Below are 12,786 nucleotides of genomic sequence, written 5' to 3' on the forward strand. Positions count from 1 at the left end.
CTAACTACAAGGATAATCACTTGTTTCTACGTTATTAATCAAAAATAGAACTTTTCTTTCCTAGATTTGTTATAGTTTCACCTGGAAAGTGACACATAATATGAACAGCAGCATTTCCTGATGGCCTAACACAGATATTGAACACTTAGCGTGCAATTTAATTTAATTGCATTTAATTGCTCACATGCTGCTTAGAGAGACCACCATAGCCATTGTGCACACACACAGACACATCGACAGTTACATTCAACAGCAAAGTAAAGTAATAGCTTGCACTTCTTGGCCAAGTCCATTGACCCAATGCTGAGTATTTTGTGTATCTTACTGAACATCTTGCCAGAGCTCTTTGCAGGGGAGGTCATTGACCCAGCCAGGCCTTGGTGTTCCCGTATGTCAGGAATTAACTTTCTTAAATTTCACTACCTTACACATCCTATTCTGTAATGGTACTTAACTGGTTTGTGGTCTGATTTGGTGAGTACTTCAAGGAACTTGAAGTTTTGGAATATGAAGACTTGTTCTTGGGTAACAGGAAACTGACTGTCTTTATCTTGTCCCTGAAGAAGACAGAATAAGGGAGAGAGAAATGAGACTTTTTAGTGAGCCTTTATGCAAAACATTTACTATTTTTCCAAGTCACCAAATATTGCCTTAAGTATTAAAAGTCCATCTTAAATATATCATAATTTTTTTGTTTGGATATTCAATAATAATGTCAGAAAATATATTGTAATTGGGCTTTTAATTAACCCAGTGAGTAGTGCTGATAAAACTAAAATGTAAAATTATTGAGGGAAGATCTGTACATCTGAGGATTATTGGCTTGATGTTTAAAGTTGAAGAGTGTCATGCTCTCTCAGGCAAAGGGCCCTTTATATCAAAGCTCTTCAGTTGAAATGAACCAGAAATTTGGGGCGATTATTTTATAATCCCGAGCAATCTGCGGTTTGGATTTTAAATGAACTGAATATCCATCACACCTGAACAATAAAGGGGAGTGAGGAGTGACTGCAATGACCCGCTGTTATCTGAAGGATCCAGTCCACTCATTTTGCCCACTTTTCCTTTTCCCTCCAACAGTGTTATATATAATTTTGACATTAACCAGGATAAACTGCTTCCAGGAATAAGTATAAAGGATAGTGTTTAAAATTATCGCCTTGTCTCCAGTTTTGATCTCTCTTTAATTAGATAAGGCCGTAATTTCACTGAATGTCATATAGTGGCCTGCATGCAGGGGAAGCCGTCTGTTCCCTCCTTCAGGAGGAAGGCCAGTGGTTCCGTATGTTGGGATCAATAAAATAATAACTGCTCGGCCACTTAGTGACCATTCACATGACTGTCCCCTTTGTTCTTCACAAAACCTGTGAGGTAACTGCTATCATGATTCTCTTTTTTAATGAAAGAATAAACTATGGCACAGGACAGACTAATAATTCTTCCGAGGCCATGCCATTTGTAACTGGTGTAGTTGGGATTTTAGCCATTTGATGCCAGAGGCTGTTTTCTTAACCACTTTGCTACAGGAAGAGAAGACAATGTATTTATTTTAATGCATCTGTTTCCTCTTTTCAGTAAAATAGCTTTTCTAATTGTAGTCATCTAAATGGTCCCTTTTCCCTAATCTTTTCAACAGCCTGAGATTATTTATTTTTTCTTAAATTCAGGAGGAAAAGATTGGGTTTCTATGTCAAAATTAAGGAAAAATTAAAATTCAGTCTCTAGTTTCTGGAAAGCATTGGTTCTTAGAGATATTGACATTGGCATTATTCTGTGAAATAGTTTCTTGGTATAATAATGAAAAAGTTCACAAGCAAACGAGGTATGATGTCTGATTGATTTGAAAGTTGGCTCAAACAAATTAGTCCTTGATAAATCTTTGTAAGATTCTTTGAAAGCTATTAGAAAGTAAATGAATTTACCAAAAAAAAAAAAAAATCAGAGGAATAATGTAATGACTTACTACTTTACCTGTTAATCCTTGAGAAAGTAAAAGACAAAATAAAAAAAGGCTATCCAAAAAATGCCTAATTTCTACTCAACAGTTCTCTGTATCTGCTGGATTTTATGCCAACCCAGCTGTTGATTTTAAGCCATTACTGGCTTTTTTGCTTTAACACACTTCTACAATTGGCTCAATTTTTTATATTAAAGTAGATTCCAAATTCAAAATGAATTGTGTTCTAGTAGTTTATTCGTTGGCAGCTTGGAAGCTGGAAAACATTTTGCTTCAGAAAACTAATACATTATAAACATTGGCGAGGTTCCTAAACTATCACAGAAAATAATATAAATTGAAGTGGGAAAATTAATACTCCTGTATTTCTCAGTTAGCACTGTAGGTCTGTGAGCTGACAATGGTTTAAGTGTAAAAACTAAAGCATTGTACAAGCACTGTACAATTACACACCACTGGGGACACAAGCCTGCAAAGATATCCATTAAATCTCAGTGGTGGTTGTTCAGGTCATGGGATTAGGGAAGATCTTCCTTTTAACATTTTTACTTTGTACATTGTATTTATATTTTGTGATTTGCAATGTTTAAAATATGCTTTTATATAAATATATATATATGTAATTTTATTTAGGCAAAGGGCACATGTCTGCCTTTCTTCCCTCTTCTGTTTTTGAAAACATTTGGCTGTTGAGTGTACATGTCTTGTTTCTATACCCACATCTGTTCCGTTAACAAATCTTGTTGGCTCCACCTTCAAAATGTGTTTACAGACCACATCTACTCTTACTGTCTTTGGCCGAGAAGTAATCATTTCTTGCCTAAATTACTTTTTTAGCCTTACACCTGGTCCCCCTGTTTTCTATATTGTCTTTGTTTGGTCTTCAAAATGGAGCTCCCAACCATTATTTTATTTTATTTTTGATGAAAAGTGTACATTAAGTGGCCCAATTCATTTGGAATCAGTCCAGATCATTGGAAGGGAGTGGAAGGCCACACTTGGTGCTCTGCCTTCATTTTTCTCTGTCTTCCCCACTCACTCTGCTGCAGTCAGCGCCAGTCATGGGTCCACCCAAGTCTCTCGCATTTGTTGTCCTCAATGCCTGGAGGTTCCTCCAGCTGCTCTCCCCTCCCCAGGACCCATTCTCTCTCTTCTTTACTCAAATAGTGAGGTGTTTCCTGGCCACCATATAGAAAGCTTCCGTAAAGTTAGCTCCTCACCCCCTTCCATTTCCTTTGATTGGTTTACTTTTCTTATCGTCTAGCACCATATATGATTGTTGATTATCATATTACAAAGGGAAAAGCTTCACATGGACAGGGATTTTTGACAATTTTGTTTCTTGCTGTACCCTCAGTGCTTAGAATACTGTTCAGGACACCATTCACCCTTAAGATGCATTTGTTGGATGAATGAATGTGTGTAATGAAAGCATAAAAAACAGACTGAAAGGACAGAAACAAAACTCATGAGAACACTTGCCCCTCAGGAGGACAGGGGGAGAGAGATACAGGACCTCTCTCTTTATCAGTAACATTATTTTTTCTTTTATATATAAAAATATCTGAATAAAACATGACAGAACTCTTGCAGATGAATATGTTAGTATTGATATTATTAGTGTCTGAATATCTATGAACTTCTAAAATTTTTATAAAGATCTTTTTAACTAGCTTTCCAATAAGCACTGATAAAGCACCTACTCCTAGCATTCCGTGGAAGGCCTTTTATGATGCATCCTGCTAACTCTTCCACCCTCATTCACTTCCCTACTTTTAGTTTTCTCCAGAGTCATGATTTCACCTATATTCTTGTCTTTTTTGCTCTCCTGGGATGACCCTTCCATTTGTCTTTGCCTGTGCATCCTGACCCAGGCAGTTTCCTCTCTCTGCTTCTATAATAGAACTCTCTACAAATGAAATACAATTTTTATCCTGTCTTATAAAATTCAAATACAACTGGCTCAACCTTTGAATCCCACACCTTGGGGGAAGTCCAGTGCTCTTTCCGATATTTATGAGAATTTCTGCAGGCCTGTTACTGATGGTTATCCCTTGATTTGATTTCCTACCACTGCTGAATTAGATGACTCACTTACTCTCTCAACACAACCATATTTGTTCCATTTTCTCTTCTCCGTGATAAGCTAATCATGAAACCAGGTCCCCTTTTTCTTAATTTTCCTCCTTCTACTCAAAGGAAATGAACGTGTAGAGACTCTTGCAAGAGAGACAGTGTCTAACTGGAATTGGCAGGTAGGAATGCAGAGTGTGGGGAAGCGGGGGTCACGCTCTAGGAGAGCAGCACAGATCAATTACATTCACAGTGACAATCCTGTTCCAGAAGAGTCCCCTGCTACAGGGGCCACCAGCCAACTTTCCTCTTAAAGATTCCCAGCCAACCTCTCAAATATTTTCTCAATCCTCCCATTCTCAGGCTACTCCTAACTCTCTAAATTCCAATTCATGTATTTTGAAGGTCAGTTTTCTCTGTCTCTTGGCTCATTTGACTTATACCTAAAAAGCCCTGTTTGTACACCCTGACTCCACGCCCATGAAGACACCTCCCTCCACAAGAACGGTCCTTTCTCAGAGAGGAACTCTGCACTCAGCCCCTAAAGTAACTCTGTCTTCTCCTTGAGACACTCTTTACTGTAGTGGTCAGTTTGCTTGTGTGTTTTTTTGTTCCTACATAAAAGTTTTGAACATAATGCTTTGCTTTTGCGGAATCTTGTATCACTGGCGCCTAGCTCAGAGTATGATCATTAATGCTTGATGAGCAACTGAAGACAGATCATTTTCCACTTATTAGAGGCATCTCTTAGAGAGTACCATTTGACCTCAAATAACTTTGTTTCTTTTGGTTCCTGAAACAGACATCAGTACATTGGAAATGATTTTGGCCTAATTGCCTATTTGGTTTTATTCCTTCCACTAGATAAGACCTTGCTTCTCCAGGAGAACCTCTTGCAGCCAATCATAGCATGCAACGATCAACTATCTTGAGGCAGATTGTACATTACCTGAAACCAAAGACATGCTCGGGAAAGGCTCTTTGGCTGGAACTACTGCTGGTAAAAGAATCTGGGGCAAACATTTTTTCTTCATTGTCTTGCTTCTTAATTGAAGAACATGCTGATGATTCCACTATTCCTTGTGCTTCTACAGTTTCACAATTTGGATGTTTCTTCCCAGCTTTCCACGGATCATTTGCAGCTAATGAATGACTTGGTGAGGAAATGGAATAACGTCTCACAATCATGACATTACCTGTACAGGAGACACAAAATTCAAGTTTAAAAATTCTACCCTTAATGACACCCACACATGGGAATTGTGTTGATAATACTCTATTGAAACTAATTAAACTATTGGTTTTGATGACATTTTATTTGCATAAAAGACATTCATTCACTGATTTATTTTGCAAATAATTGAGTGCCAGCTATGAACCAGGCACCTTTTTTAAGAGATGGGGGTGTGGGAGTGAACGACACAAAACTCTTGCCTGCATAGAGCTTATCTTCCTGTGTGGCTGAAAGATGATAAACAAACAATATATAATAAAATTCAGATAGTGATAGATTCTAGGAAGACAAATGAGACTGATGAGGGGAAAGATATAGAAGCAGATGAAGGAGAGGGTCTGGAGGCGATTTAAATAGTGTGATCTGGGGAGACCTTTCTGAGAACACAGAATATGAACAGAGACCTGAATACACAGAGATAGTAAAACATGATTTTAAAATGGGAAGGACATGAATCTTCTAGAGATGCCAGTTCTGGGCTGCTTCCTCACTGCTCAGTCTAGAAGAACGTGCTTATCCACAGTTCCTCATGACCTGAACGGCCACAAATAATTGAACTGGCTGCTACCAACCAGCCTAAAATGTGTGCATTGGCTTAAGTTGGGACAGTCATTATGAGGAAGCCTGTTGAATGAGGGATGAAAGCCAGGCAGACACATGGAAAGAAGTAAAGATGCCTTGTGTAGGAGACAGGCGTTCTCCTGAGAGAGACGGAGAGGTTTATGGCTTTAGCTTCTGAGGGCTTCCAATTCAATTTCCGTCCATAAGTGTCTTCTAATAAACTCTTTTCTCAAGGTAAATCAAATCACTGCTCCTTGCTGTGAAAGCACTTGGATTAAAAGAGCTTTCTTTTAGGGAGTCTCGGCTTGTCTGGGTCTCACTTTTAACTCTGCGCTAACTGACCTGGGGCCTGTTCTTCAACCTCCACTTAGACGTCTAGCTATTACGCCGGGGGTGATGACGCTCACCTCGTGGGCTGGTTTCCGTTTTCTGGGGCACTTTGTGAACGTCTGTTGAATCTTTATTCTATCTCATCACAGCTTCGCCATTAACTAGCATGAAAGTATAAGAAAGCCTTGTGTTTAGGTTCTGAGAGTGCTAGATGCACAATTTTCTCTTATTTAACTTTGCCACCCATGTTTGCAGGACACAGCCAATTATACGCCCATTACAGAATGTGGAGGCTGCCCTGGCTTTTCATAGTTTGGAAGAGCAGAAGGTCACATTTTAGGCAAGAGTTTGTGGGCAGTTTAAGTGCAAATCTATCTGAAGTAATTAACTGCAAATACTATTCATAAATTATCTTTAAACACTTCCTTTGGCCATAATCTTTTACTCTTTTTTAAAAATTTATTTATTATTTTTTACTTATTTATTAATTTTTTGAGTGGAGATACTGGGGATTGAACCCAGGACCTTGTGTATGCTAAGCATGTGCTCTACCACTGAACTATTTCCCTTCCCCCATCACTCTTATAATTATCTCAAAACAGGTGTACGACGATTGTTCACAAATATAAAAGTTTCAGTTTGAAAGGATTATAAAGCAATCTCTTTATATTGAATGGTAGGAAAAACAACAGTGGCAATTATACTGATGAGAGCAAAGTGAAGTTTATTCCGATTTTGGACCTAAACTCCAGTTTGACTGATCAGCGAATAGGCTCTTTGTTTAGGTCCCTGGGTCACAAGTAGTCTGTATCCTTTAGTTTCTTATCAATAAAAAGGAAAAAATATGTAATACAACAACACGGGTTCATTAGCCCAATTTCAAAGATCCCCGTCAAATGCTGTTTATTTGCCAGCAAAGGATATGAGCAGATTGAAGAGAATCCAGCGATGCCGGAGCTTCCCTGGAAAGAGTTGTTTCTTGCCTCTTCTTTGCAGCAAATTACCGCTTCCCTCATAGACCCAAGATAAGATTGCCAAGGGCAGGCGCCGTGAGGGCAACATCCCCAAAATGGATAGACTGGATTTCATAATCTGCCAAATGCTTGCACACTGTTATAGGCGTTTCCATGAAGATGTAGTTCCAAGTGATTCGCTTCCTGGTCCTCTTTAATGTTCCTTTTCTTAATGTGAGACACACTTCTGATTTCACATTGTTCCTTCTCCAAGAATAGGTTTATATTATTTTGTTTTCTTTTTTCTTAATTAAAAACAATTTTTTTTTGTGGGGGGAGGTAACTAGGTTTACTTATTTATCTTTTAGAGGAGGCACTGGGGATTGAACCCAGGACCTCTTGCATGCTAAGCATGCGCTCTAGCATTCGAACTATACCCTCCTCCTTGTTTTCAGGAAAGGATCGGACAAGTCAGTTAATCTTGTCTTACATCCTCAACAGTAAAATAAGGGGAGGATCTCCAGAGCTTTTCTCCAGCAGCACATTTCTATGATTCAGTTGCAAGTATGAATTTTCATTGATATTGGCAGTATCTTACTAAAACTGCTAATAAAATACTTAATATTTAAGTCAAAGAATATTTTTCTGACATAGCCAATGAAATTAAGACAACAACTACTAAGTAACTCATGTTGAGCCTTACTTGTGCTATCTCATTTAATCTTTTCAACCGCCCTACGACACAGATTCTATCAATATCTCCATTTTACAGATGAGGAGAGTGATTGTAAAAGCATGGTACATTCACAGAATCACAGTTGAAACAGGACTTGGAAGACACTTAATCCAGTCCATTTAGTTTTGTGTGAGAACGCTAAGATCAGGAATTTTACGCGACCTACTCAGCTTTGACCAACTATTACAAAACTGGGGCTGCAACCCAGGTGTCTTCATGCTCAGGCCAATGTTTCTTCTACTTACATCACTTACTTTCATAATAAAACATCACTCATAACACACACATAAATATCACTCGCAGTGATTCAACTGAGCTTCCAAGCACAAATGTAAATCGTATTTCTTTCTGTGTTTTATTGGTGCAACTGGCAAGAGTTCCCAAAATTTCACCAACTGTTTTTCACTAGTCCTCTTCAAACTTAATTCTTAAATTCTTATTGGCGGTTACCATTCATATACTGAACAAGTATGATATCAATAGTGCGTTTAGCCCTTAATAATATTCTAAGGGTGCAGGCGTCAGACCCTGAGAGTTTTAAAGGGTAATTCTCTTTGTTCTTTGAACAGTGTAATGCTTGTTCTGGAATAGCACAAGATATACTAAGACCCAACTTACTTTCCCACTGAGATAAGCATCATGGAAAATAGATTTGAAGGAGTGTTGTCTACCTTTGGAGTAAGACAGTGGTTTTCAATGAGAAAAAATTTTGCCCTCCAGGTGACATCTGGAATGCCTGAAGACATTTTTGATGGTCATGACTAGAGGGAGAGGGGATAGGTACCGTGACACTTCCAAATGAAGAAAACGAGGGTTAAATGTTTCTCACAACTAGCTCGAAGCCATGTGGCTAGTGCGTGTCAAATCTTTGGCAACCATATTGACCTGACTTCGATAACCATACACTTAATTATCTTGTTCTAGCGTAATAAGTGGGCATGCCATTTGACACATACCCATTCAATGTTCTATTATGTAGCATTTAAATGCTTGAAGTCAAGAAAGAAAAAAAAAAAACCCATTTTAAAAATATGCCCAATGTACACAAATCTCTCATTATTTTAAAAATTTTTTTGTGGGGAAAAATAATTAGGTTTGTTTGTGTGTTTGTTTATGTTATTTATCAACAAAGGTACTGGGAATTGAACCCAGGACCTTATGCACGCTAAGAGTGCACTCTACCATTGAGCTATATCCACCCCCACCCCCGACTGCAAATCTCTCATTCTTATCTTTCCAAGAACATCTGGATATATAGTTTTAATGTTGCTAAAATATGTTGCTTGAGGATGCTAATGAAATTTTTGCCTGGGGAGTCAAAACTAATCTAGCAGGAGAGAACGGGGGAACTCACCACTGTTAATACCAAGTTAGGCAGCTATGTGAAAGGCACAGTAAACGTAGTATTTAGGAGAAATTTGCAAAGGTGAAAGAACCATGGACGTTCAGTACCTGGCTGTTCCCTCACAGCCGGGGCCGAGTCAGTGGAAACACCACCATGACGGGCTGCTGGAGGTTGTCCAGGCGCTTTTCCAGGGTTACCAAGGTCTGTGACTTCCTCTTCCTTTTCATCTCCGGATTCTCTGCCTGAGCCTGGGGTTCTCTGACCACTTGAACTCAGCTTCATCCGGAGGGCTTGATTCTCCTTCTCCAGCTTGTGGATCTCCGCCCGCATTTCCTGGATGACACTCATGAGCTGGATATTTGCTTCCATTGCCTCTTTTCAGGTTGCTCTGGTTTGCTTCTTTGAGGAGACAGGCCAACGTTTGCTCATGAACCAAACGTGCACTCTACTCAGTGGGACAGGTTGATCCCTCCCATAAATTGTCCTGAACAATAGATGTCATTCTTCTCTGCCATCTTTCCGCACCTGGGGAGTTAGCCTGTCAAGGGTCTCCATGACTTATTCATTCTGGGTTTTGTTTTTCAGAGCAGAGCTTTTCTTTGTAGCTTTCATTTCATGTCAATCCACAGCTGTAGAATATTGCTTTGTGTCCGAAGAGAACGATCCAAAAATTTCCAATGAGGAACAGAGTTTCTTGTTTCTGTCATGAACTCACCATCTTACCAGCCATTCAGTTTTTTTCTCTGTTGCTACTTCTGGGGTCAAATACTTCGTAGAATCACTAACTGTCATGAGCACATCAAAACTGGCACATAAAAGTTATACCTTGTCTTCTCTGTAAAGTAGATAATAATTCTGTACTTTTGGGGTAAATTATTAATTTTGACACCTGTTGATTAAGGATAACCAACATGGGAAGTCATATGAATTGCAGTGAGATTATTTAAATAAGATATTGATAATTATACCTAACTCCCTCAAGATAATGTCAAGGACTGTGTAATTAATTTTCAGTAGGTTTCTATCTTACAGGTATTTTTGCTGTTCTTTGGTTTCAGAGTATTTGCCCAGGGCTATTTGGGGAACGTAAGAAGATACAGGTAAAGCATTAATCTTGAATGAGAAGAACATGCAATAGTTAACCTTTCATTAGTTAAGCTTTCATTACCTATTTCCTGAAGAGGTTTCTTTTCTGGGAATGAAAAGTATGAATCTTAAATAGCATATGTGTTCTGATAGCAGTATCCGTATGGAAATTCAATGAATGTTTAAACATAAGTGCTCTTTTACAATAGGGTAAAAATCATTAGAAAACTTTTCATGTTTTCCCTGCACATTTGTTTCCTTTTGTTCTCTATGTACATTGACTGCTTTTGGCCTGTCCTAATAAATATTTGTTGATTGACCCAAGGCTTTAGGTAGGAGTGACTGGGGAAAGTATTATTCTTTTTTCGTTCACACACATGTATTATATGTACTTGAGTTTTAGGATACGCTTACTAACAAGTCAGTCTAAAATAACAATGAGGCTGCTTTGATATGCTGCTTACACTTGAATTTAAACGAATCCCAGTAAACATTTGTGTGCCACGCATGATAGACACTGTAGCGGTGGTTGTGGAAATAAGCAACAGGGAATAAGATGGATCTTAAAAGTCATCCAGTCTGACCACCTATCAGATATTCAAATCTATTCCACAGCATCTCTATAATGGATTATTGACTCTATATTTAAGTATTTCCCCTATAGGATCGTCCCATTCCTACCAAAGTATACTGCAATTTTTTTAATTGAAATTACTTACATTGCCCCAAAATTGCCCTCCGTGTAGCTTTTTCCTAGTTCATCTCTTTGGGGAGTTTATGTAACAAGTCTATCCTTGTTTGAATGAAAATTCTTGTTTCACTCTATTCTTTAAAAAAATTTTTTTAATTGAAGTATAGTTAGTTTACAATGTTGTTTCAATTTCTGCTGTACAGCATAATAGTTCAGTCATGCATATACATACAGATACTCATTTTCATATTCTTTTTCATTATACAAGATAGAAATCTCTATGCGCCAGAGGAACACCACAGTTTTTCCAACTGTTTGTCATCTAATGTGGGTTCATGGACTTTGAGTTCATCATGGCCACTGTTTTTTGAACACGTTTCCATTTGTCATAAGGCCTCTTGAACGAGGATGTCCAGGTCTAAATACATTCTCCTGAAGGCATCTGATTAGCCTTGATTATACTGTCACAGCTTCTGTAAAAAATATTTCATAAGCAGGCAGTAAAAAAATCATTCATGAAATTGTATTCAGTGCAACAAAGCAGGAGATAAAAATCACTTGTATAACTGCTGAAACTGACAAAATAATTATCCTCATTTACAGACAATTTGATTGTATATCCAGAAAACTCAAGAAAATGAATAAGAAATTCACTCCTTTGCTCTGCCACTCTGTTCTGCCCTAGTCACACTGGCCTTTTTAGTCCATAAACATTCCAGGCACATTCCTTCCTTGGGACACTGGTCCCAGCTGCCCCTGTCATTGAATAAATTTCCCCCTAGATATCCACATAGCTAATTCCCTCATCTTCTACGTCCTCTAGGAAACCTCATGCCTCCGGCCTCCAGCATGAGTTGACACTGTGGGAATGAAGGAAGTCTTTGGTTCTTCCCACATCTAAGTCTAAAAAGGAGGATTAACTGCATTAGCATGTCTGCTTTCCAGAGAATGGAGGGGTGGCACCAAGTGCCTTCCTTCCATTCTCTTCAAATAGATGATGACACAGCATGTCCTTTTTCTGGACATAAAATGATGTCTTGCTAGAATATGATGTGTGGGGTTGACATGTGGCTTCTTTATCTGTCAGAACCTTCAGTTTTAGTCCATGACAGAGGATGGGCAAGGTCAGACTAAAACCCAGGGACTTTGACTGCATCATCACCACTCGACCACATGTCCTTTGGGGAGGTACCCAGTTGCCTTACCCTCTAAGACATAATAGAAAAATGTCACTTACATGAAATCTTATGTCTCACTTTTCAAGCCAGCATACACCCTGTTGTTATGAATTATTTAAACAGATGCTCAGAAAGTCTACTTTTGCAGCATTTGCTGAGAATTCACTTTGACCTTGAACTCGATATGTAGCGATTGTCAGAGTGATTTCCCAGGTGACCGGAAGCATTTGGTGTTGCAATGAGCTCAGACTCAGGAGCAGATTTGACAGTCTGCCATCTCACCGTCTTTTTGACATTTGAGTACCATGCAGTGGCAGAGCAGTCGTGTGGAAAGGAAGGAGGGGATGAGAAGTTTTTGACGGGCACAGCATCCATGAAATGCTGATAAGCCTGTGAGAGGGATGTTTAAGAGTACCCTGGGTGAACTCACATGGAAAAGATTAGCCGCCTCCCTGTTCAGCCAGATGTGAGATGATCTTGGCTTGACTAGCTTCGGGTGCACAAAGAGACTTTCATGGAGATGGATACGGAAAGGAACATCTGCCGTCTGATAGACTACCACTGGCCTGCGGAGAGTTTCCAATGAGAATGAGGATTTCAAGGCTTCCCTGAAACTGGCACACATGCAAAAAATCTAAACTG

The 12,786-nt window shown here is 38.9% G+C and overlaps 1 protein-coding gene across 1 annotated transcript; it reads right to left on the reverse strand.

Moving 5' to 3' along the window:
* Window positions 1–365: 365 nt before the first annotated feature.
* On the reverse strand, window positions 366–9,558 carry CCDC195 (coiled-coil domain containing 195). The gene is made up of 3 exons (XM_064485421.1): window positions 9,297–9,558; window positions 4,980–5,226; window positions 366–557 (listed from the first exon to the last, which is right to left on the reverse strand). The coding sequence occupies exons 1-3, from the start codon at window positions 9,556–9,558 to the stop codon at window positions 434–436; spliced, it is 633 nt and encodes a 210-aa protein (XP_064341491.1). The 3' UTR covers window positions 366–433.
* Window positions 9,559–12,786: the final 3,228 nt, after the last annotated feature.

This window comes from Camelus dromedarius, chromosome 4 (genome assembly GCF_036321535.1).
Source record: "Camelus dromedarius isolate mCamDro1 chromosome 4, mCamDro1.pat, whole genome shotgun sequence".
Lineage (NCBI taxonomy): Eukaryota > Metazoa > Chordata > Mammalia > Artiodactyla > Camelidae > Camelus > Camelus dromedarius.

Coding starts and splice junctions, on each gene's coding strand:
- CCDC195 (XM_064485421.1), bottom strand. CDS start 9,558: ATGGAAGCAAATATCCAGCTCATGAGTGTCATCCAGGAAATGCGGGCG. Junction 5,227..9,296: donor GGCTGTGAGGGAACAGCCAG/GTACTGAACGTC, acceptor TCTCCTGTACAG/GTAATGTCATGATTGTGAGA. Junction 558..4,979: donor GAGCATGTCTTTGGTTTCAG/GTAATGTACAAT, acceptor TGTCTTCTTCAG/GGACAAGATAAAGACAGTCA.